The sequence below is a fragment of the Hylobates moloch genome, unplaced genomic scaffold (assembly GCF_009828535.3).
Source record: "Hylobates moloch isolate HMO894 unplaced genomic scaffold, HMol_V3 SCAFFOLD_3, whole genome shotgun sequence".
In the NCBI taxonomy this organism is placed as follows: domain Eukaryota; kingdom Metazoa; phylum Chordata; class Mammalia; order Primates; family Hylobatidae; genus Hylobates; species Hylobates moloch.
The window spans coordinates 119,789,474-119,811,263 of record NW_026652278.1 but is presented as its reverse complement, the minus strand read 5'-3'; the positions used below and the strand labels follow the sequence as shown (position 1 = coordinate 119,811,263).

Here is a 21,790-nt window from a genome sequence, read left to right as displayed (position 1 = left end):
AATAAATATAAATTGCATTTTGTAGTCAGTTAATAGAAAGAGATCAAATGTAGGGAGAGAAACTTGGCAAGGAAGGATATAGTCGTGTAAAGGAAGAGACATTGAGAGGTAAAGAGAAAAATATATACATTCAAAAATCCAGTATATTCTGATAACTTAATATAACATTATTGCATTGAAAGAGACCAATTTAATTAAAAATATAACCGTGATTATTTAGTAATGTTAGAATGATAGGCATTGTGATTGGTGTGGTTTGCTTCCTTTTCCTTTGTTTCAGACTTTCTGTAATATGGCTATATTAGTTATGTAATTAAACATTAGGAAGTAAAATATGAGTAAGCAGACTTAGTAACTTAGGTGTGTAACAACAAATGCTTAAAATGTGTTCAAACTTTTGCTTAGGTCGGTTGTCATTGCTAAAAGGCATGCACATTCTTGAATGTGTAGCTGTCATTATTAAAACTTACACTTCACTTTAAGTATAACAGTTACTGTGATTTAAATAAAATAATTTTTTTTTTCTTAGCATCATTACTCCATTAACAATGGATATGTATGCGTGGACTCAAGAACAAGCTGTGTTATATAATGGCATAATACTTGCTGCTCTTGGGGTTGAAGCAGTTGTTATTTTCTTAGGAGTTAAGTTACTTTCCAAAAAGTAAGTTAAGTGTTTTTGGTTTTATGTGTATTTTTAAAAAATAAAACAAAAAACAGAGCTAACAATGCAAATGGATGTACCAGGAAAATAATTTAAAGCTTTTTTTTGCACACAAATTTACAATTTATTAAGAGATTGTAATATTTCTATACCCTACAGCATTTCTTTGGTAAAACAAAATTTCTCACAAAGTATATAATTGACTCTTATTTATCTTTTGTCTACTATGTTTTCCTGAAAGTATATTTCATAAACCATTGTTCTACTGTATTGTAATATATATTGTGCAACAAAAAAGATTCAGTGGTTAAGTTTGGAAAATCTTGGTTAAGATTACCAAACTTATTCTAGAACTTCTATCCACAGTATATATATTCTATATCATCATCATGGCAAATAAAATTTGTGTCATTTCCCAGACCACACAACACTTTTTTTTTTTTTGAGATAAGGTCTCGTTTTGTTACCCATACTGGAATGCGGTGGTGCAATCATGGCTCAGTGCAGCCTAATAGGCTCAAGTGATCCTCTCATCTCAGCCTCCTGAATAGCTGGACTACAGGCATGACCACCACACCTGGCTAATTTCTTTTATTTTTATTTTTTGTAGAGATAATATCTCACTGTGTTGCCCAGGCTAGTCTCATTCCTGGGCTCAAGCAATCCTCCAGCCTCAGTCTCCCAGAGTGTTGGGATTACAGGCATGAGCCACTGCGCCCAGCATAAGTGTTTTTTAATTGATACATGATAGATGTACATATGTTCGGGGTATGTGTGATAATTTGATACATTCATATAATGTATAAAGATCAAATCAAGATAATTGGGATACCATCACTTTAAATATTTACCTTTTCTTTATGCTAGGAACATTTGAATTACTCTTTTCTAGCAAGATAAATGGGATACCATCACTTTAAATATTTACCTTTTCTTTATGCTAGGAACATTTGAATTACTCTTTTCTAGCTTTTGACATGTACACTAAATTATTGTTAACTATAGTCACCCTACTGAGCTATTGAAAACTAGGTCTTATTTCTTCTAACTGTGTATTTGTACCCATTAATCAACTATTGTTTATTGCCTCCTTCCCGCTATTATTCCTAGCCTCTGGTAACTACCAATCTAGTCTCTTTTCTTTCTTTCTTTTCTTCTGTTTTTTTTTTCTTTTTGTAAAAGATGGTGTCTCACTCTGTTGCCCAGGATGGAGTGGAGTGGAGTGATCATAGCTCCTGGCAGCCTCAAACTCCTGGGCCGAAGCAATACTCCTGTCTCAGCCTCCTGAGCAGTTAGGACTACAGGCGTGTGCCATAATGCCTGGCTAATTTTTTTTTTTTTAACTTTTTGTAGAGACAAGATCTTGCTGTGTTTCCTAGGCTCACCAATCTACTCTCTACCTTCGTAAGATTCATTTTTTTTATTTTTTTGTGACGGAGTCTCGCTCTGTTGCCCAGGCTGGAGTGCAGTGGCGCGATCTCAGCTCACTGCAACCTCCACCTCCTGGGTTCCAGCGATTCTGCTGCCTCAGCCTCCCAAGTAGCTGGGACTACAGGCACATGCCATCACACCTGGCTAAATTTTTATTTTTTATTTTTAGTAGAGACGGGTTTCACCATGTTAGCCAGGATGGTCTCAATCTCCTGACCTCATGATCCGCCCGCCTCGGCCTCCCAAAGTGCTAGGATTACAGGTGTGAACCACCACTGCCGACCTGAGACTCGCTTTTTTAGCTCCCACATGAGTGAGAACATGTGATAATTTGTCTTTCTGTGCTTGGCTTATTTCACTTAACATAATGACCATGAATTCCATCTATGTTACCCCAAATGATAGGATTTCATGGTTTTAATGGCTGAATAATATTCCCTTGTATATATATACCACATTTATCCATTTGCCCATTGATGGGCACTTAGGTTAGTTTCATATTTTGACTATTGTGAGTAGTGTTGAAATGAACATGGGAGTGCAGATGTGTCTTTGATATATTGATTTCATTTCTTTTAGATACATACCTAGTAATGGGATTGCTGGTTCATATGGCAATTCCATTTTAAGTTTTTTTGAGGAACTTCTGTACTGTTTTCCATAGTGGTTTTACTAATTTACATTCCCACCCACAGTATACAAGGGTTCCCCTTTCTCCACATCCTCGCCAGCATCCATTATTCCCTCTTTTTGATTAAAGCCATTTTAATTGGATTGAGAGAATACCTAATTGTGGTTTCAATTTGCATTTCTCTGATGATTAGTGATGTCGAACATTTTTTATATACCTAGTGGCCTTTTATATGTCTTCTTTTGAGAATGTCTATTCACTGTTTAAAAGAATCATTTTGAGGGCCTGGTGCAGTGGCTCATGCCTGTAATCCCAGCATTTTGGGAGGCCAAGGCAGCTGGATCATTTGGGGTCAGGAGTTCGAGACCAGTCTGGCCAACATGGTGAAACCCCATTTCTACTAAAAATACAAAAATTTTTCTACTAAAAATACAGGGTGTGGTGGCATGTTTCTACTAAAATACAAAAATTTTTCTACTAAAAATAGAGGGTGTGGTGGCATGTGCCTGTAGTCCCAGCTACTCAGGAGGCAAGAGAATTGCTTCAACCCGGGAGGTGGAGGTTGCAGCAGTGAACCGAGATCACACCACTGCCCTCCAGCCTGGGCGACAGAGTGAGACTTCATCTCAAAATAAATAAATAAATACAAATAAATAAAAGAATAATTTTGGCAAGGTATAGTGGCTCACATCTGCAACCCCAGCAATTTAGGAGGCTAAGATGGGAGGATCATTTCAGCCCAGGAGTTAGTTTGAGACCAGCCTGGGCAACATAGTGAGATCTTATCTCACTATGATATAATGAGATCCCTATTTCTTCACAGACACACACACACACACACACACATACACACAATTAGCTGGGTGTGATGGAGCACGCCTGTAGTCCCAGCTACTTGGGAGGTTGAGGCGGGAGGATTGCTGGAGCCCAGGAGTTTGAGGCTGCAGTGAGCTGTGATTGTACCACTACACTCCAGTCTGGGTGACAGAGTAAGACCCATCTCTTGAAAAAAGAATCATTTTGTAAAAGTGTAACTGTAAGGAACATATTTTCAGGGAAATGCTTGTGTAAAATTAAGTTCAGTCATATAGTCTATGGTGGAACATTAGTTGATGAATTTAGACAGTTCTATTTAAGTATTCCTCAAATACAGATACTCTTTAACTTGCAATGGGGCTACATCCTGATAAACTGATCATCATAAGTTGAAAATAGCACTAAGTCGAAAATACAGGCTGGGTGCAGTGGCTCACGCCTGCAATCCCAGCACCTTGGGAGGCCGAGGCGGGCAGATCACCTGAGGTCAGAAGTTCGAGACCAGCCCGGCCAACGTGGTGAAACCCCGTTGTAACTAAATATACAAAAATTAGCTGGGTCTGGTGGCCAGTGCCTGTAATCACAGCTGCTCCATAGGTGGAGGCACAAGAATCGCTTGAACCCAGGAGGTGGAGGTTGCAGTGAGCCACTGCATTCCAGCCTGGATGACAAGAGTGAAATTCCATCTCAAAAAAAGCGAAAAACAAAACGAAACAAAAAAAACATTTAATACACCTAACCTACGGAGCATTGTAGCTTAGCTTAGCCTGCTTTAAACACGCTCCAACACTCACATTAGTTTTCAGTTAGGCTAAATTATCTAACACAAAGCGTATTTTATAATAAAGTGTTGGATATCTCATGTAATTTGCCAAATACAGTATACTGTAGATTATAGTATTGGATGTTTACCTTTGTGATCATGTGGCTGATTAGGAGCTGTGGCTCTCTGCTGCTGTCCAGCATCATGAAACAGTATCATACCACAGACCACTAGTCTGGAAAAATACCAAAATTCAAAATTTGAAGTGCGGTTTCTACTGAATGAGTATCACTTTCCTACTGTTGTAAAGCTGAACAATTCTAAGTTGGACACTCATAAGTCAGAGACTGTATGTACTTTAATAAGGTTCTAAAATTAATCAACAAATGTTAAGTCAGTGTATCAGGTTCAGTGCTATGGGGGTACTATGAGAATTCTTGTCCTTATGGAGCCAAGTAGAGGGATCAAGATATAAGATAGACATATATTTTTATTCAAAGTTAATAGGAAGTACATTACATCTTGCTACAGAAGTAGAGCAACGCTGCCGATACACATTCTTATAGAATGTCCAATACCATCCCCTCAAAGCACGTGTATTCCAGTAGGGGGAAAGCGAATAAACACAAATGTGAGAAGTCAGATAGTGGTAAGTACTACAAAGAAGAATAGAAGAGAAGAGAATAAGGAGTGACAAGGGCAGGGCTGGGAAGTGGGGAAATGTTGTATTTGATACACTGCTCACGGAAGGTATATATGAGGAAGTTACATTTAAGCTGAGACCTTAGTGAAGTCAGCAAAGAGCCATGCAATGGCCTGGAACTCTCTTCCCCGGGAAGGCTGAGCTTTGTGTGTTTAAGGAACAAGCAGAAAGGCTGGTTTGACAAGAGCAGAGTGAGAGAAAAGGCAAATGATAAATTAGGTTAGAAAGATGTGAAGCCTGTTGGTATTCTGAGGGCGATGGAAGTCATTGGGTTTTTGTTGGTTGTTTGGTTGTTTGGTTTTTATGCGTGTATTTTGGAAGACTTTGGGTTTGTTTTTATGTTTTACTGTTATGCAGAATTTCCAACATATACCGAAGTCTAGAGAGCATCATGTACTGAATCTCCAATATCCATCACCCAGCTTCAACAATTATAAGCACTTAGACAATCCTGTTCCATCTCTACCTCTAGCTATTCCACACTCTCTTTCCCCTGTACCTGGATTATTTTGAAGCTGATCCTAGGCATCATTTCATATCTTCCATAAATATTTCAGTATGTGTCTCTAAAGTTAATGATATTATCTCATCCAGAAAAATGATTTATTAATATCATCACATATTCAGATGGCATTCAAATTTTCTCCACTGTTTCAAGTGTTTTTTGGCTTTGTTGTATTTGTTTTTCAGTATGTTCACTAGACTCAGGCTCTTAAGTTTCTTAAGTCTCTTTTAATCAATAAGTTTCTTCTCCATCTCTGTTTTTTTCTCTCTTTTCCTCTTACAAATTGAAGAAACCAGGATTTTTGCACTATAGTTTCCCACATTTTGGATCTTAGTGATTGCATCACTGGTGTTTTGAAGACATTTTCCTTACTGCTATATTTTTCTTTTTTTTATTATACTTTTTTTTTTTTGAGATGGAGTTTCGTCTTGTTGCCCAGGCGGGAGTGCAATGGCGCGATCTTGGCTCACCACAACCTCCACCTCCCGGGTTCAAGCCATTCTCCTGCCTCAGCTTCCCGAGTCCGAGTAGCTGGGATTACAGGTGTGTGCCACCCCACCCAGCTAATTTTTGTATTTTTAGTAGAGACAAGGTTTCACCATGTTGGCCTGGATGGTCTCTATCTCCTGACCTCAGATGATCCGTCCTCCATGGCCTCCCAAAGTACTGGGATTACAGGTGTGAGCCACCACACCCAGCCTTTATTATACTTTGAGTTCTGGAATACATGTGCAGAATGTGCAGGTTTGTTACATAGGTATAAATGTACCATGGTGGTTTGCTGCACCCATCAACCACATTAGGTATTTCTCCTAATGCTATCCCTCCCCTAGCCCCCCACCCCCCAATGGGCCCCTGTGTGTGATGTTCCCCTCCCTGTGTCCATGTATTCTCATTGTTCAACTCCCACTTCTGAGTGAGAACATGTGGCGTTTGTTTTTCTGTTCCTGTGTTAGTTTGCTGAGAATGATGGTTTCCAGCTTCATCTATGTTCCTGCAAAAGACATGAACTCATCCCTTTTTTATGGCTGCATAGTTTTCCGTGGTGTATATGTGCTACATTTTCTTTATCCAGTCTGTCATTGATGGGCATTTGGGTTGGTTCCAAGTCTTTACTATTGTGAATAGCGCTGCAATAAACGTACATGTGCATGTGTCTTTATAGTAGAATGATTTATAATCCTTTGGGTATATACCCAGTAATGGGATTGCTGGGTCAAATGGTATTTCTGGTTCTAGATCCTTGAGGAATCACCACACTGTCTTCCACAATGGTTGAACTAATTTACACTCCCACCAACAGTGTAAAGGTGTTCCTATTTCTCCACATCCTCTCCAGCACCTGTTGTTTCCTGACTTTTTAATGATTGCCATTCTAACTGGTGTGAGATGGTATCTTATTGTGATTTTGATATGCATTTCTCTAATGACCAGTGATGATGAGCTTTTTTTCATATGTTTGTTGGCTGCATAAATGTCTTCTTTTGAGAAGCGTCTGTTCATGTCCTTTGCCCACTTTTTGATGGGGTGGTTTTTTTCTTGTAAATTTGTTTAAGTTCCTTGTAGATTCTGGATATTAGCCCTTTGTCAGATGGATAGATTGCAAAAATTTTCTCCCATTCTGTAGGTTGCTTGTTCACTCTGATGATAGTTTATTTTGCTGTGAAGAAGCCCTTTAGTTTAATTAGATCCCATTTATCAATTTTGGTTTTTGTTGCCATTGCTTTTGGTGTTTTAGTCATGAAGTCTTTGCCCATGCCTATGCCCTGAATGGTATTGCCTAGGTTTTCTTCTAGGGTTTTTATAGTTTTAGGTCTTATGTTTAAGTCTTTGATCTATCTTGAGTTAATTTTTGTATAAAGTATAAAGAAGGGGCCCAGTTTCAGTTTTCTGCCTATGACTAGCCAGTTTTCCCAACACCATTTATTAAATAGGGAATCCTTTCCCTATTGCTTGTTTTTGTCAGGTTTGTCAAAGATCAGATGGTTGTAGATATGTGGCGTTATTTCTGAGGCCTCTATTCTGTTCCATTGGTCTATAAATCTGTTTTGGTACAAGAACCATGCTGTTTTGGTTACTGTAGCCTTGTAGTGTAGTTTGAAGTCAGGTATTGTGATGTCTCCAGCTTTGTTCTTTTTGCTTAGGATTGTCTTGGCTTTATGGGCTCTGTTTTGTTTCCATATGAAATTTAAAGTAGTTTTTTTCTAATTCTGTGAAGAAAGTCAATGGTAGCTTGATGGGGATAGCATTGAATCCATAAGTTACTTTGGACAGTATGGCCATTTTCACAATATTGATTCTTCCTGTCCATGAGCATGGAATGTTTTTCCATTTGTTTGTGTCCTCTCTTATGTCCTTGAGCAGTGGTTTGTAGTTCTCTTTGAAGAGGTCCTTCACATCCCTTGTAAGTTGTATTCCTAGATATTTTATTCTCTTTGTAGCAATTGTGAATGGCAGTTCACTCTTGATTTGGCTCTCTGTTTGTCTGTTATTGGTGTATAGGAATGCTTGTGATTTTTGCACATTGATTTTTTATCCTGAGACTTTGCTGAAGTTGCTTGTCAGCTTAAGGAGATTTTGGGCACCACTGGTCCCACAGAAATACAAACTACCATCAGAGAATAGCATAGTATTCTCTAATACTATAAACACCTCTACACAAATAAAATAGAAAATCTAGAAGACATGGATAAATTCCTGGACACATACACCCTCCCAAGACTAAACCAGGAAGAAGTTGAATCCCTGAATTGACCAATAATAAGTTCTGAGATTGAGGCAGTAATTAATAGCCTACCAACCAAAAAAAGCCCAGGACCAGATGGATTCACAGCTGAATTCTACCAGAGGTACAAAGTTTCCATTCCTTCTGAAACTCCATTCCTTCTGAAACTATGCCAAACAATAGAAGAAGAGGGACTCCTCCCTAACTCATTTTATGAGGCCAGCATCATCCTGATATCAAAACCTGGCAGAGACACAATAAAAAAGAAAATTTAAGGCCAATATCCCTGATGAACATCGACACGAAAATCCTCAATAAAATACTGGCAAACCCAGGCCAGGTTCGGTGGCTCACGCCTGTAATCCCAGCACTTTGGGAGGCTGAAGTGGGTGGATCACGAGGTCAGGAGATGGAGACCATCCTGGCTAACACAGTGAAACCCCATCTCTACTAAAAATTCAAAAAAATTAGCCAGGTGTGGTGGCAGGCACCTATAGTCCTAGCTACTCGGGAGGCTGAGGCAGGAGAATGGCATGAACCCGGGAGGCGGTGTTTGCAGTGAGCCAAGTTCATGCCACTGCATACCAGCCTGGGCGACAGAGCGAGACTCCGTCTCAAAAAATAATAATAATAATAATAAAATAAAAATAAATAAAAGTAAAAAAATAAAATACTGGCAAACTGAATTCAGCAGCACATCAAAAAGCTTATCCACCACAATCAAATCTGCTTCATCCCTGGGATGCAAGGCTGGTTCAACATACACGAATCAATAAATGTAATCCATCTCATAAACAGAACCAATGACAAAAACCACATGATTATCTCAATAGATGCAGAAAAGGCCTTTGATAAAATTCAACACTCCTTCATGCTAACAACACTCAATAAACTGATATTGATGGAATGTATCTCAAAATAATAAGAGCTATTTATGACAAACCCACAGCCAGTATCACACTGAATGGGCAAAAACTGGAAGCATTCCCTTTGAAAACTGGCACAAGACGAGGATGCCCTCTCTCACCTCTCCTATTCAACATAGTATTGGAAGTTCTGGCCAGGGCAATCAGGCAAGAGAAAGAAATAAAGGGTATTCAATTAGGAAATGAGGAAGTCAAATTGTCTCTGTTTGCAGATGACATGATTGCTGTATTTCTTAAAAACTAGTACTTGCATCTAGAAGCTTGATGAAATTTGGGTTCAATTTTTTGGCAAGAATACTTTATAGATGGGGATATGTGCTTATATCAGAAGAAATACAGTGTTTTGTTTATCTCTTAACATGTAAGTAGCTGTTGATTATTCCATAAATCCATTAATTCAGGCCGGGCACGGTGGCTCACGCCTGTAATCCCAGCACTTTGGGAGGCCGAGGCGGGCGGATCACGAGGTCAGAAGATCGAGACCATCCTGGCAAACACGGTAAACCCCGTCTCTACTAAAAATACAAAAAATTAGCCGGGCGTGGTGGTGGGCGCCTGTAGTCCCAGCTACGCAGGAGGCTGAGGCAGGAGAATGGCGTGAACCCCGGGGGGCGGAGCCTGCAGTGAGCCGAGATCGCGCCACTGCACTCCAGCCTGAGTGAAAGAGCGAGACTCCGTCTCAAAAAAAAAAAAAAAAAAAAAAAAAAATCCATTAATTCATTAATGAATCATTGCAAAATTCTGGTATTTTAATTCTATCATTCCTTTATTTGCTAGAATACTTACCATAAAGAGAATCTTTCCCTCACCAACTATTTGGTTAACCTGAGCTACAGTTGTATAGGAAAGGCAGGATAAAGGCTTGATTATTTTCTCTTGTTTCCCTAACATCCTCAAAAACTGACCATAGAGTACTTTATTTTAATATACTATGAATTCATAGATTATAACACTTTTTTTTTTGGAGACAGGGTCTTGCTCTGTCACCCAGTCTGGAGTGCAGTGGTGCCATCACAGCTCACTGCAGCCTTGACCTCCTGCGCTCAAGTAATCTTCCTGCCTCCACCTCCTAAGTAGCTAGAACTACAGGCACCAAATACCACTCCCGGCTAATTTTTAAAATTTTGTGTAGAGATGGGGTCTTGCTATGTTGCCCAGGCTGGTTTTGAACTTCTGGCATCAAGCAGTCCTCCCGCTTTGGCCTCCCAAAGTACTGGGGTTATAGGCGTGAGCCACTATACCAGGCCACAGATGATAATACTTTTTGTGTGTTTCAATCCATTGCCATTATTATTCTGGTTTGGTACTCACATTGTCACATTTTTGGCCAGCTTCTTCAAATTGGCTGAGTCAAAAAGACTCATGACCTAGTAGTCACTGATAACTTCTGTGCTTTTTGCTGTGAAAGATCTGAGCTCATCTGCTTTTTGTGTCCCAGACCTTAAGTCAGCCATTTTTCAGAGGAGTCCTGGTTATTTTTAGTGGAAAATTATATTTAGCATTCTTTTTAATGGATATATCACTAAAAGTACAAGATATTATTTTTAGTTTTTAAAATTATGAAAGTAATGAAGCTGTGTTATAATGTTTCATTTTAAAATTACAGAGTTTCTGTTCTTTAACAGGATTGGCGAGCGTGCTATTCTACTGGGAGGACTCATCGTTGTATGGGTTGGCTTCTTTATCTTGTTACCTTGGGGAAATCAATTTCCCAAAATACAGTGGGAAGGTATAGCCATACATAATTCTATAATGTTAACCTCTGTTATTTATCTAAAATCAACAAGTAATGCACTGCAATGGTTTTGTTTTTACAGATTTGCACAATAATTCAATCCCTAATATCACATTTGGGGAAATTATTATTGGTCTTTGGAAGTCTCCAATGGAAGATGACAATGAAAGACCAACTGGTTGCTCGATTGAACAAGCCTGGTGCCTCTACACCCCGGTGATTCATCTGGCCCAGTTCCTTACATCAGTTGTGCTAATTGGATTAGGCTATCCAGTCTGCAATCTTATGTCGTATACTCTATATTCAAAAATTCTAGGACCAAAACCTCAGGTAAGCCAGGTACCCTGACATTGCAATTATAGAAAATATACTTGTAAACACTCACATTTTTTGCTGCCATTCTCTATTTTTACACAGACTGATTTGAGGGATTTTTATCATATTCAGCATTCAAAATTTTTAAAAATCCCACAACTTCTATAAAGTTCATTCTTGGGTAGGTTATGTGGGTTATAGTTTTGGATACAGAAGTTGTAGGAGTGGCATTGTGGTAGAGTGTAAAGTGGCGCAGTGGAGTCAGCCAAATATGGCTTCAAACCTCTTGAACAAGTTACTTAAACTTTCTGAGTTTCAGCTTCTACCTTTGTTAAACGGGCATAACACCTGTCATCGAAACTTGTGAACATTACAAATGATGTATGTAAAGCACCTACCTCAATGACTGGCATGTAGCAGGTACAAAATAAATGTTAGCTTTAAAAGGTATTTTAATCAATTTTATTATTCCCAGGGCTTTGGCAGACATTAAGTTTTTCCCTTTACACTCCTTTTATTTTTCTTAATCTGACTTAATATCAAATGCTATATTTATAGTTGGCATTTTATGTTTAATTTAAAAGTAAAAGATGCAGAAATGATTCTTGTAAGTTTGCTGTAGTTTGGTAATACCATTTATTTGCTTTTAAATAACTAAACCCCCATATCAATCTGCTTGTCCTCCATTTCACCCCCAACAGGGTGTATACATGGGCTGGTTAACAGCATCTGGAAGTGGAGCCCGGATTCTTGGGCCTATGTTCATCAGCCAAGTGTATGCTCACTGGGGACCACGATGGGCATTCAGCCTGGTGTGTGGAATAATAGTGCTCACCATCACCCTCCTGGGAGTGGTTTACAAAAGACTCATTGCTCTTTCTGTAAGATATGGGAGGATTGAGGAATAAACTAGCTAAGACTGTGATGGAAAATACTTGTTGTGTGACACTTCCTGGTCTAAAGCTCTGCTAGACAATTGCGGTGAGCCAGTCTCCAAGAATCAGACTACAGATATTGCAGATTTTGAAGAACAAGAACATAAGTTGAATAACAGAATTCTACATGTCATTGTGAATAGTAGGTTATATAAAAACATACTTGATCATAATTTCCTTATCTCAGAAATGAAATATTATTCTTATAATACCTTTTTGTGGTTGCATGAACTAATGAGTGAATGGACAATGATGAATAAATGTGAAGTTGTATTCTTAATACAACAACTGCAGAAGTGTCATTAAAATAATATACAGTGGAACCAGAAAGAGGATTCTGTAAGAATTAGCCATAGCAGAATAAAATTATAGAATTTTAAAAACCCAAGTAGAGGTATTGTTATTCAGACACCTACTTTTTATTTATAAAAAAATGCATTTTCTATTATCAAGTTCCCTTATGAAATAAAAATTATAACACTTATATTTTCCATTTAGCATGCCTAACATCCTACCCTGCCTTCTATGAGTCTTTCTTCTAATACTGTACCTCTGCCTTATTTTAGTTCAGGGTTTCACTAAGTAACCCCTGCATTAATAAATGAGTATGAATAATGCTAATACTTGAGCATTACAGAGGATTAAGAGATCAAGATACTTCACTGCCTATTAGCCTAATAGGGATACCTACTTTCTTTCAAATGCCAATAATTCACATTAGAAACATAATCCAGATATGTGTTATTGTATATATATATATACAAAACAGTAAATGGTTTCTTAAAATTATTGCTATTTTTCAACCCCCTTAAACTGGAGAAAAACATTTACTTTAATTAGTAAAACATTAATTAATTTACTTTAATTTTTCCCATCTCTCAGTAGTGGCGGGGAGGAACACAACAGTTTTCAATCTATGTCTGCATAGCTGTTTAGAGCTGCAGAATTTTAGTTGGATTTTTAATTTGGATGATCCCTGACAGCCCCAACCTAGTCAGGCTAATAAGTATTTGAGGCAAAATGGCTCTAATCTAACAATTTACTGAGTTTACTTGAAGTTGGCTAAATAACACTGTATGTTTAACTTCTACCTCTACGTAAGTTGAATGCTGATAAAAGGAACTAGTAGATAACTATGTATATTGATAAGCACTGTTACAGAAAATGCAAAAATATTCCTAAACACTTTTCCAAATGTTTTCTACTTTAAGTTAGAAATATTTTCAAATCTGAGAATAAACACTATATAATCTGCACTTTATAGGTTGGGCGCGGTGTCTCACACCTGTAATCCCAGCACTTCGGAAGGCCAAGGCAGGAGGATTGCTTGAGGCCAGGAATTCAAGACCAGCCTGGGAAACAAAGTGAGACCCTGTCTCTACAAAAAATAAAATAAAAATAAAAATTTAAAACTGTATAATCTGCACTTTATGCTAAACTTGCTGTGCTCTTAAACTCAATTTTTTCAGCTCTAATAAAGGGCTTAATTTGATAGAATTATTCTACGATTAAATTCTGAAGACTTTTCACTCTCCTCTGCCACCCATAGCAAGACTGCTTCCATAGATTTCTCAGAACCGTAACCAGGTTTCTGGCTATTTGGTCAAGTCTGGGATCCCTCTTACCTGTTATTCTGCAGCTGCTTTCTCTGTCTTACATTTTTTGGGCCACTTCTAATCTTAAAGAATAAACTCTACCCTTGGTTTGCATAGTGTGCATGACAAAAATAACAAGAATAATGGTAATGATGAAAATGATAAGAGCAAAATTTGTGGAGTGCTTTCCACATTCCAGGTAATGTGTAACATATAATTTAATTCTTACAGCAGTCTTATGGAGTGAAAATACTATTATGATTCCCATTTTACAGATGAAAGAATGGATGCACAGAAAAGTTACTTGTCTAAGTAACAGTCTATCCTTAAAGTCCACAGTCTTAACCACTTTATTTTTCATAGTGAGGAAAATAGCCCAGAAAGTTGCAGTTTCAATTCATTACTAATTGTAGGTTAACTTAACTATACCAGTGACTCCTGTTAGCAGAAATATTTGGGCAACATAAGCCCACTGACTGGAGCTTTTGTCTTAGCATAATAGCCTGTTTCCAGCAAGAATATAACAGAGAAAAGTTTCCCAGTTTTCAAAGGTTTATAATATTGATTAAAATTTAGATAAACTTAACCTTGCATAAATAACTCTTTCCTTTTTATTGAGAGCATTTTCTTTGGAGCATTTTCTTTGGAGGATTATACCTTGCTCATCTTGGCACAAAAGAAGGTGAAAGGAAGAAACATGGGATTGGGAAAAGAGCAAGGAGGAAAAGTTTGAGGAAAAAAAATCACTCCGTTCATGTCTTCTTGAGTAGGCCAAGTTGCATATAAAAAGAAAATGACAACAGGAGATTTTAAGGTATGATATATTGTTAAGAGTAGTACATATTTAAGAAGAGAAAATATGTTTTTGAAAACATTTAAACTTGAAAGGATGATTTTCATATTTTGAAGGGATTTATAACTTCACAAAGTATCTCCATTCTATCTTGTTCAGCTTTACATTTAAAAATAAACTCTTCTGGTTCATATAAAAGTATCTCTTACATAAAGTAAAATCTGATAATTTTTTGTTTTGACAAGGATAAACTACTTATCTGCATCGTTTAAGAATAGATTAACTTCGAGAAGAAATTCTGGGCACCATTTTTGACTATTGAAGACTTGTTTGTAATTTAATTTCTACTTTACATTGTGAATGTTCATTTTCTAATAAACAAGGTTATTTTGCATATGTACCTTAAGCTTTAAAACTTTATTCAGTTGTCTTTCAGTACATATTTAAGGGGGTACCCACTGTGTGCCAATTACAATGTTATTTAGGGGATTGTGCAGTAAACAAAACACACAGAGCTCCGACCTTCATGAGGCTTATGTACCAGCAAGAAAGTCAGATATTCACAAGATGATTTCGCAGAAGATTATGATTGAGGGAAGGGTGATGAGAGAGAAGCATAGGGAGCTATGAGGGTGAATATGATTAATAGGGAACCTGACCTGAACAGGAGAGTCAGGCATGTTTCTACAGAAGAAATGATTAGCTAAGACCTGGTGGAAGAGAACAATTTGGATTGGTGAAGAGTGGGACAGGTACTTTTCAGGCAGAAGGCAGTGTGTACAAAGCCCTGGAGGTGGGAAGATCTTGGAGCTTTCACAGAACTAAAAATAGGTCCAAGGTGGGTGGAGTATAGTGGTTGAGAAGAAGCCTAATTTTAGCTGAGTCTATAAAGGGTCAATGCAAGGCCTTGTAGGCCCCAAGTATTAAGACTTCTTGTGCAACTAAGAGTTTAAGAGTTCTATTTAGGCATGGTTGGAGCTAGAGTTCAAATGTCATCAGGACTCTTTTCTTTGGGTTCTACATGTTTCTGCTTGACTTTATTTTCAGATGCTGTCCGTGTTGTAGGAAGAGGACCACTGGCAGCCCTAGGCACACAACATCCTTATAGCTCACAATTCTAGAGAAAAATGGCTTGGGTAGTAGTACCAGAAAAAACATGAAGTAGCCAAGTTTAGCTCATGTACGCATCCCTGAATTGACCACATGAGGATAGACTCCTCTACTAACCCATACATAGATCACGCATCCATTCTGGAAATGCAGTGTGGGAGGGAGGAGGGGAAGAACCCTATGGAGCTCGTCCCAATTACGTGGTCTAAACAGACATAACTGGATGAAAACGAGATTCCACCAAAGAAAGGTTTGCTGACAAAAAATATATCCCCACTACCCCTCCCAGCTGTTTCCACATCATTGCACTCATAGGAAATATTATATGCCCCATTGTGGAAATGGAAGAAACCATTTGTACTCATCTTCTTTAGCCAGTGCAGGCCCTGTCAATCACCTCCAAGCTCTGAAGGGATCAGTTTACCGTCTGCAAGTATAACGTGTTTATTTGTAATATACCAATGTTAAAAGCATAGTACTGTTCCATATTAGGTATTTTGGACTTTATTTAAGAAAAGTGGCTGGGCATGGGGCTCATGTCGGTAATCCCAGCACTTTGGGAGGTCAAGGCAGGTGGAACACGTGAGGTCAGCAGTTCGAGACCAGCCTGGCCAACATGGTGAAACCCTGACTCTACTAAAAATACAAATATTAGCCCAGCGTGGTGGCGGGCACCTGTAATCCCAGCTACTCTGCAGGCTGAGGCAGAGGGAGGCAGAAGTTGCAGTGAGCCAAGATCACACCACAGCACTCCAGCCTGGGCAACAGAGTGAGACTCCCTCTCAAAAAAATAAAAAATAAAAAGTGAGAAGGTATTTAAGGTAACATGTTCTCTTTTTTTTTTTTTTTTTTTTTTGAGACGGAGTCTCGTTCTGTCCCCCAGGCTGGAGTGCAGTGGCGCAATCTCGGCTCACTGCAAGCTCCGCCTCCCGGGTTCACGCCATTCTCCTGCCTCAGCCTCTCCGAGTAGCTGGGACTACAGGCACCCGCCACCATGCCTGGCTAATTTTTTGTATTTTTAGTAGAGACGGGGTTTCACCATGGTCTCGATCTCCTGACCTCGTGATCCGCCCGCCTCGGCCTCCCAAAGTGCTGGGATTACAAGCGTGAGCCACCACGCCCGGCGGTAACATGTTCTCTTAAAAGAATCCTGGGCATCTTGTAGACATGGCTAGTTTCAGGTCTGGGGCAAGGAGAGCTGGAGACATTTATTGTGCCAGAAAGCAAGGAAGTTATCAAAGACTACTGAAATCTTGCCAAAAGGACAGAGGGCTCAAAGTGGCCAGTAGGCCAAAAAATGGGGTAATTAATGCATAAAGAAGAATAGTATCTGTTGTTAATTTAAACAAATGTGTGAAAATCCATGAGTTCAAAATGATATTAAAAATAAGAAACTTGTTGGTCACCTTTGGAGGCTTCTAGAGCATTCACTCTTTATTCTGAAAACCAGAAAATAGCTGTGGCTCACACCTGTAATTCCAGCACTTTGGGAGGCTGAGGCGGGAGGATCACCTGAGGTCAGGAGTTTGAGACGAGCCTGGCCAACATGGTGAAACCCTGTCTCTACTAAAAATTAGCCGGGAGTGATGGCATGTGCCTGTAGTCCCAGCTGCTCAGGAGGCTGAGGCAGGAGAATCGCTTGAACCCAGGAGGCAGAGGTTGCAGTGAGTTGAGATCGTGCCACTGTACTCCAGTGCGCAGAATCCTCTCTCTTTCAGGGTGTGCTGTCTATTCTGCAGTTAACTTTCGAAATATTCTTTTTCCTTTCCAATAAATTACCCTATGCTTCATCTCCTTCGCTGTGTGTCTCTTGTTTAAATTCTTTTAAACTAAGAAGACTAGAACCCAACCTGGGCAACATGACGAAACCCCATCTCTACTAAAAATACACAAAGAGCCAGGCATGGTGGCAGGTGCCTATAGTCCCAGCTATAAGAGGCTGTGGTGGGATGAGATGATATGATGCCTAGGATTTGCTTCTAAATAATCTAGCTGGGAGAGGATAAAATGAGGTACAGGTGATACAAGATTCGCAACATGCTAACTATTGAAACTGAGTGATGGTTACATAGGGGCTCATCATCCTAGTCCATTTATATTTGTATGAATCTTTCCATAATAAAATAGCTTTTAAGTGAAGGACTTAAAAAGCTGATTGGGTGGGCCGGGCACAGTGGTTCACACCTGTAATCCCAGCACTTTGGGAGGCCAAGGCGGGCAGATCACGAGGTCAGGAGATCAAGACCATCCTGGCTAACATGGTGAAACCCCGTCTCTACTAAAAATACAAAAAATTAGCCGGCCGTGGTGGCTGCAAAAACATGCCAAATTATAAAGACCATTGATGCTATGAAAAAACTGCATCAATTAATGGGCGAAATATCCAGCTAGCATCATAATTACAGGATCAAGTTCACACATAACAATATTAACCTTAAGTGTAAATGGGCTAAATGCCCCAATGAAAAGACATAGACTGGCAAATTGGATAAACAGTCAAGACCCATCGGTGTGCTGTATTCAGGAGACTCATGTCACATGCAAAGACACACATAGGCTCAAAATAAAGGAATGGAGGAAGATCTACTAAGCAAATGGAAAGCAAAAAAAAGCAGGGGTTGCAATCTGGTTTCTGATAAAACAGACTTTAAACCAACAAATATCAAAAGAGACAAGGCCATTACATAATGGTAAAGGGATCAATTCAACAAGAAGAACTAATGATCCTAAATATATATGCACCCAATACAGGAGCACCCAGATTCATAAAGCAAGTTCTTAGAGATGTGCAGAGACTTAGACTCCCACATAATAATAATGGGAGACTTTAACACCCCATTGTCAATATTAGATCAATGAGACAGAAAATGAACAAGGATATCTAGGATTTGAACTCAGCTCTGGACCAAGCAGACCTAATAGACATCTATAGAACTCTCCACCCCAAATCAACAGAATATACATTCTTGTCAGCACTACATCGCACTTATTTTAAAACTGACCAAATAATTGGAAGTAAAACACTCCTCAGCAAGTGTAAAAGAACAGAAATCACAAGCTGTCTCTCAGACCACAGTGCAATCAAATTAGAACTCAGGATTAAGAAACTCACTCAAAACCGCACAACTACATGGAAACTGAACAACCTACTCCTGAGTTACTACTGGGTACATAACGAAATCAAGGCAGACATAAAGTTGTTCTTTGAAACCAATGAGAACAAAGATACAATGTACCAGAATCTCTGGGACACATTTAAAACAGTGTGTAGAGGGGAATTTATAGCACTAAATGCCCACAAAAGAAAGCAGGAGAGATCTAAAATCCACACCCTAACATCACAGTTAAAAGAACTAGAGAAACAAGAGCAAACAAATTCAAAAGCTAACAGAAGACAAGAAATAACTAAGATCAGAGCAGAACTGAAGGAGACAGGGATGCAAAAAACCCTTCAAAAAAATCAACGAATGCAGGAGCTGGTTTTTTGAAAAGATCAACAGGATAGATAGGCCACTAGCAAGACTAATAATAAAGAGAGAAGAATCAAACAGATGCAATAAAAATGATAAAGGGGATATCACCACTGATCCCACAAAAATACAAACTACCATTACAGAATACTATAAACACCTCTACATAAATAAACTAGAAAATCTAGAAGAAATGGATAAATTCCTGGACACATATAGCCTCCCAAGACTAAACCAGGAAGAAGCTGAATCTCTGAATAGACCAATAACAGGTTCTGAAATTGAGGCAATAATAGCCTACCAACCAAAAAAAGTCCAGGACCAGATGGATTCACAGCCAAATTCTACCAGAGGTACAGAGAGGAGCTGGTACCATTCCTTCTGAAACTATTCTGATCAACAGAAAAAGAGGGAATCCTCCCTAACTCATTTTATGAGGCCAAAAAAAAGAATTTTAGGCCAATATCCTTGATGAACATCAATGCGAAAATCCTCAATAAGATAATGGCAAACCGAATCCAGCAGCACATCAAAAAGCTTATCCACCACGATCAAGTTGGCTTGATCCCTGGGATGCGAGGCTGGTTCAACATACACAAATCAATAAACGTAATCCATCACATAAACAGAACCAACGACAAAAACCACATGATTATCTCAATAGATGCAGAAAAGACCTTCGACAAAATTCAACAGCCTTTCATGCTAAAAACTCTCAACAAACCAGGCATTGATGGAACGTATCTCAAAATAATAAGAGCTATTTATGACAAACCCACAGCCAATATCACATTGAATGGGAAAAAACTGGAAGCATTCCCTTTGAAAACCAGCACAAGACAAGGATGCCCTCTTTCACATCTATTCAACATAGTATTGGAAGTTCTGGCCAGGGCAATCAGGAAAGAGAAAGCAATAAAGGGTATTCAAATAGGAAGTGAGGAAGTCAAATTGTCTCTGTTTACAGATGACATGATTGTCTACTTAGAAAACCCCATCGTCTCAGCCCCAAATCTCCTTAAGCTGATAAGCAACTTCAGCAAAGTCTCAGGATACAAAATCAATGTGCAAAAATCACAAGCATTCTTATAAACCAGTAACAGAAAAAGAGAGAGCCAAATCATGAGTGAACTGCCATTCACAATTACTACAAAGAGAATAAAATATCTAGGAATACAACTTACAAGGGATGTGAAGGACCTCTTCAAGGAGAACTATAAGCTACTGCACAAGGAAGTAAGAGAGGACACAAACAAATGGAAAAACATTCCATGCTCATGGATAAGAAGAATCAATATTGTAAAAATGGCCATACTGTCCAAAGTAACTTATGGATTCAATGCTATCCCCAACAAGCTACCACTGACTTTCTTCATAGAATTGGAAAAAACTACTTTAAACTTTATATGGAACCAAAAAGGAGCCCATATAGCCAAGACAATCCTGGTCAAGAAGAACAAAACTGGAGGCATCACGCTACCTGAGTTCAAATTTTACCACAAGGCTACAGTAACCAAAACAGCATGGTACTGGTACCAAAACAGATATATAGACCAATGAAACAGAAGCCTCAGAAATAACACCACACATCTACAACCATCTGATCTTTGACAAACCTGACACACACAAGCAATGGGGAAAGATTCCCTATTTAATAAATGGTGTTGGGAAAACTGGGTAGCCATATGCAGAAAACTGAAACTGGACCCCTTCCTTACACCTTATATAAAAATCAACTCAAGATGTATCAAAGACTTAAACGTATGACCTAGGACCATAAGAATCCTAGAAGAAAACCTGGGCAATACCATTCAGGACATAGGCATGGGCAAAGACTTCATGTCTAAAACACCAAAAGCAATGGCCACAAATGCCAAAATTGACGGAATCTAATTAAAGAGTTTCTGCACAGCAAAAGAAACTATCATCAGAGTGAACAGGCAACCTACAGAATGGGAGAAAATTTTTGTAATCTATCCATCTGACAAAGGGTAATATCCAGAATCTACAAAGAACTTAGAAATGTACAAGAAAAAAGCAAACAACCTCATCAAAAACTGGACAAAGGATATAAACAGACACTTCTCAAAAGAAGACATTTATGCAGCCAACAGACGTGAAAAAATGCTCATCATCACTGGTCATTAGAGAAATACAAATCAAAACCACAATGAGATACCATCTCATGCCAGTTAGAATGGGAATCATTAAAAAGTCAAGAAACAACAGATGCTGGAGAGGTTGTGGAAAAATAGGAATGCTTTTACACTGTTGGTGGGAGTGTAAATTAGTTCAACCATTGTGGAAGACGGTGTGGAGATTCCTCAAGGATCTAGAACTAGAAATACTATTTGACCCAGCGATCCTGTTACTGGGCATATACCCAAAGCATTATAAATCTTTCTACGATAAAGACACATGCACACGTATGTTTATTGCGGCACTATTCCTAATAGCAAAGACTTAGAACCAACCCAAATGCCCATTAATGACAGACTGGATTAAGAAAATGTGGCACATATATACCATGGAATACTATGCAGCCATGAAAAAGGATGAGTTCATGTCTTTTGCAGGGACTTGAATAAAGCTGGAAACCATCATTTTCAGCAAACTATCACAAGATCAGAAAAACCAAACACTGCATGTTCTCATTCATAAGTGGAAGCTGAA

At 38.7% G+C, this 21,790-nt stretch overlaps 1 protein-coding gene across 8 annotated transcripts in view; it reads left to right on the top strand.

The window, feature by feature from the left end:
* The window catches only part of MFSD8 (major facilitator superfamily domain containing 8), a 45,997-nt gene extending 33,849 nt beyond the window's left edge, over nt 1–12,148 (top strand). For 6 of the 8 annotated variants that reach the window (XM_058436744.1, XM_058436743.1, XM_058436742.1 and 3 more), the window contains 4 exons: nt 530–664; nt 10,790–10,893; nt 10,982–11,229; nt 11,916–12,148. In XM_058436744.1, the coding sequence (XP_058292727.1) occupies nt 530–664; nt 10,790–10,893; nt 10,982–11,229; nt 11,916–12,122 (694 nt within the window). In that variant the 3' untranslated portion in view covers nt 12,123–12,148. Of the gene's footprint in view, nt 1–529; nt 665–5,928; nt 6,850–10,789; nt 10,894–10,981; nt 11,230–11,915 lie in introns of those variants that run through there. The other 2 variants (XM_032147014.2, XM_058436745.1) reach the window with 2 other exon arrangements.
* Nucleotides 12,149–21,790: the final 9,642 nt, after the last annotated feature.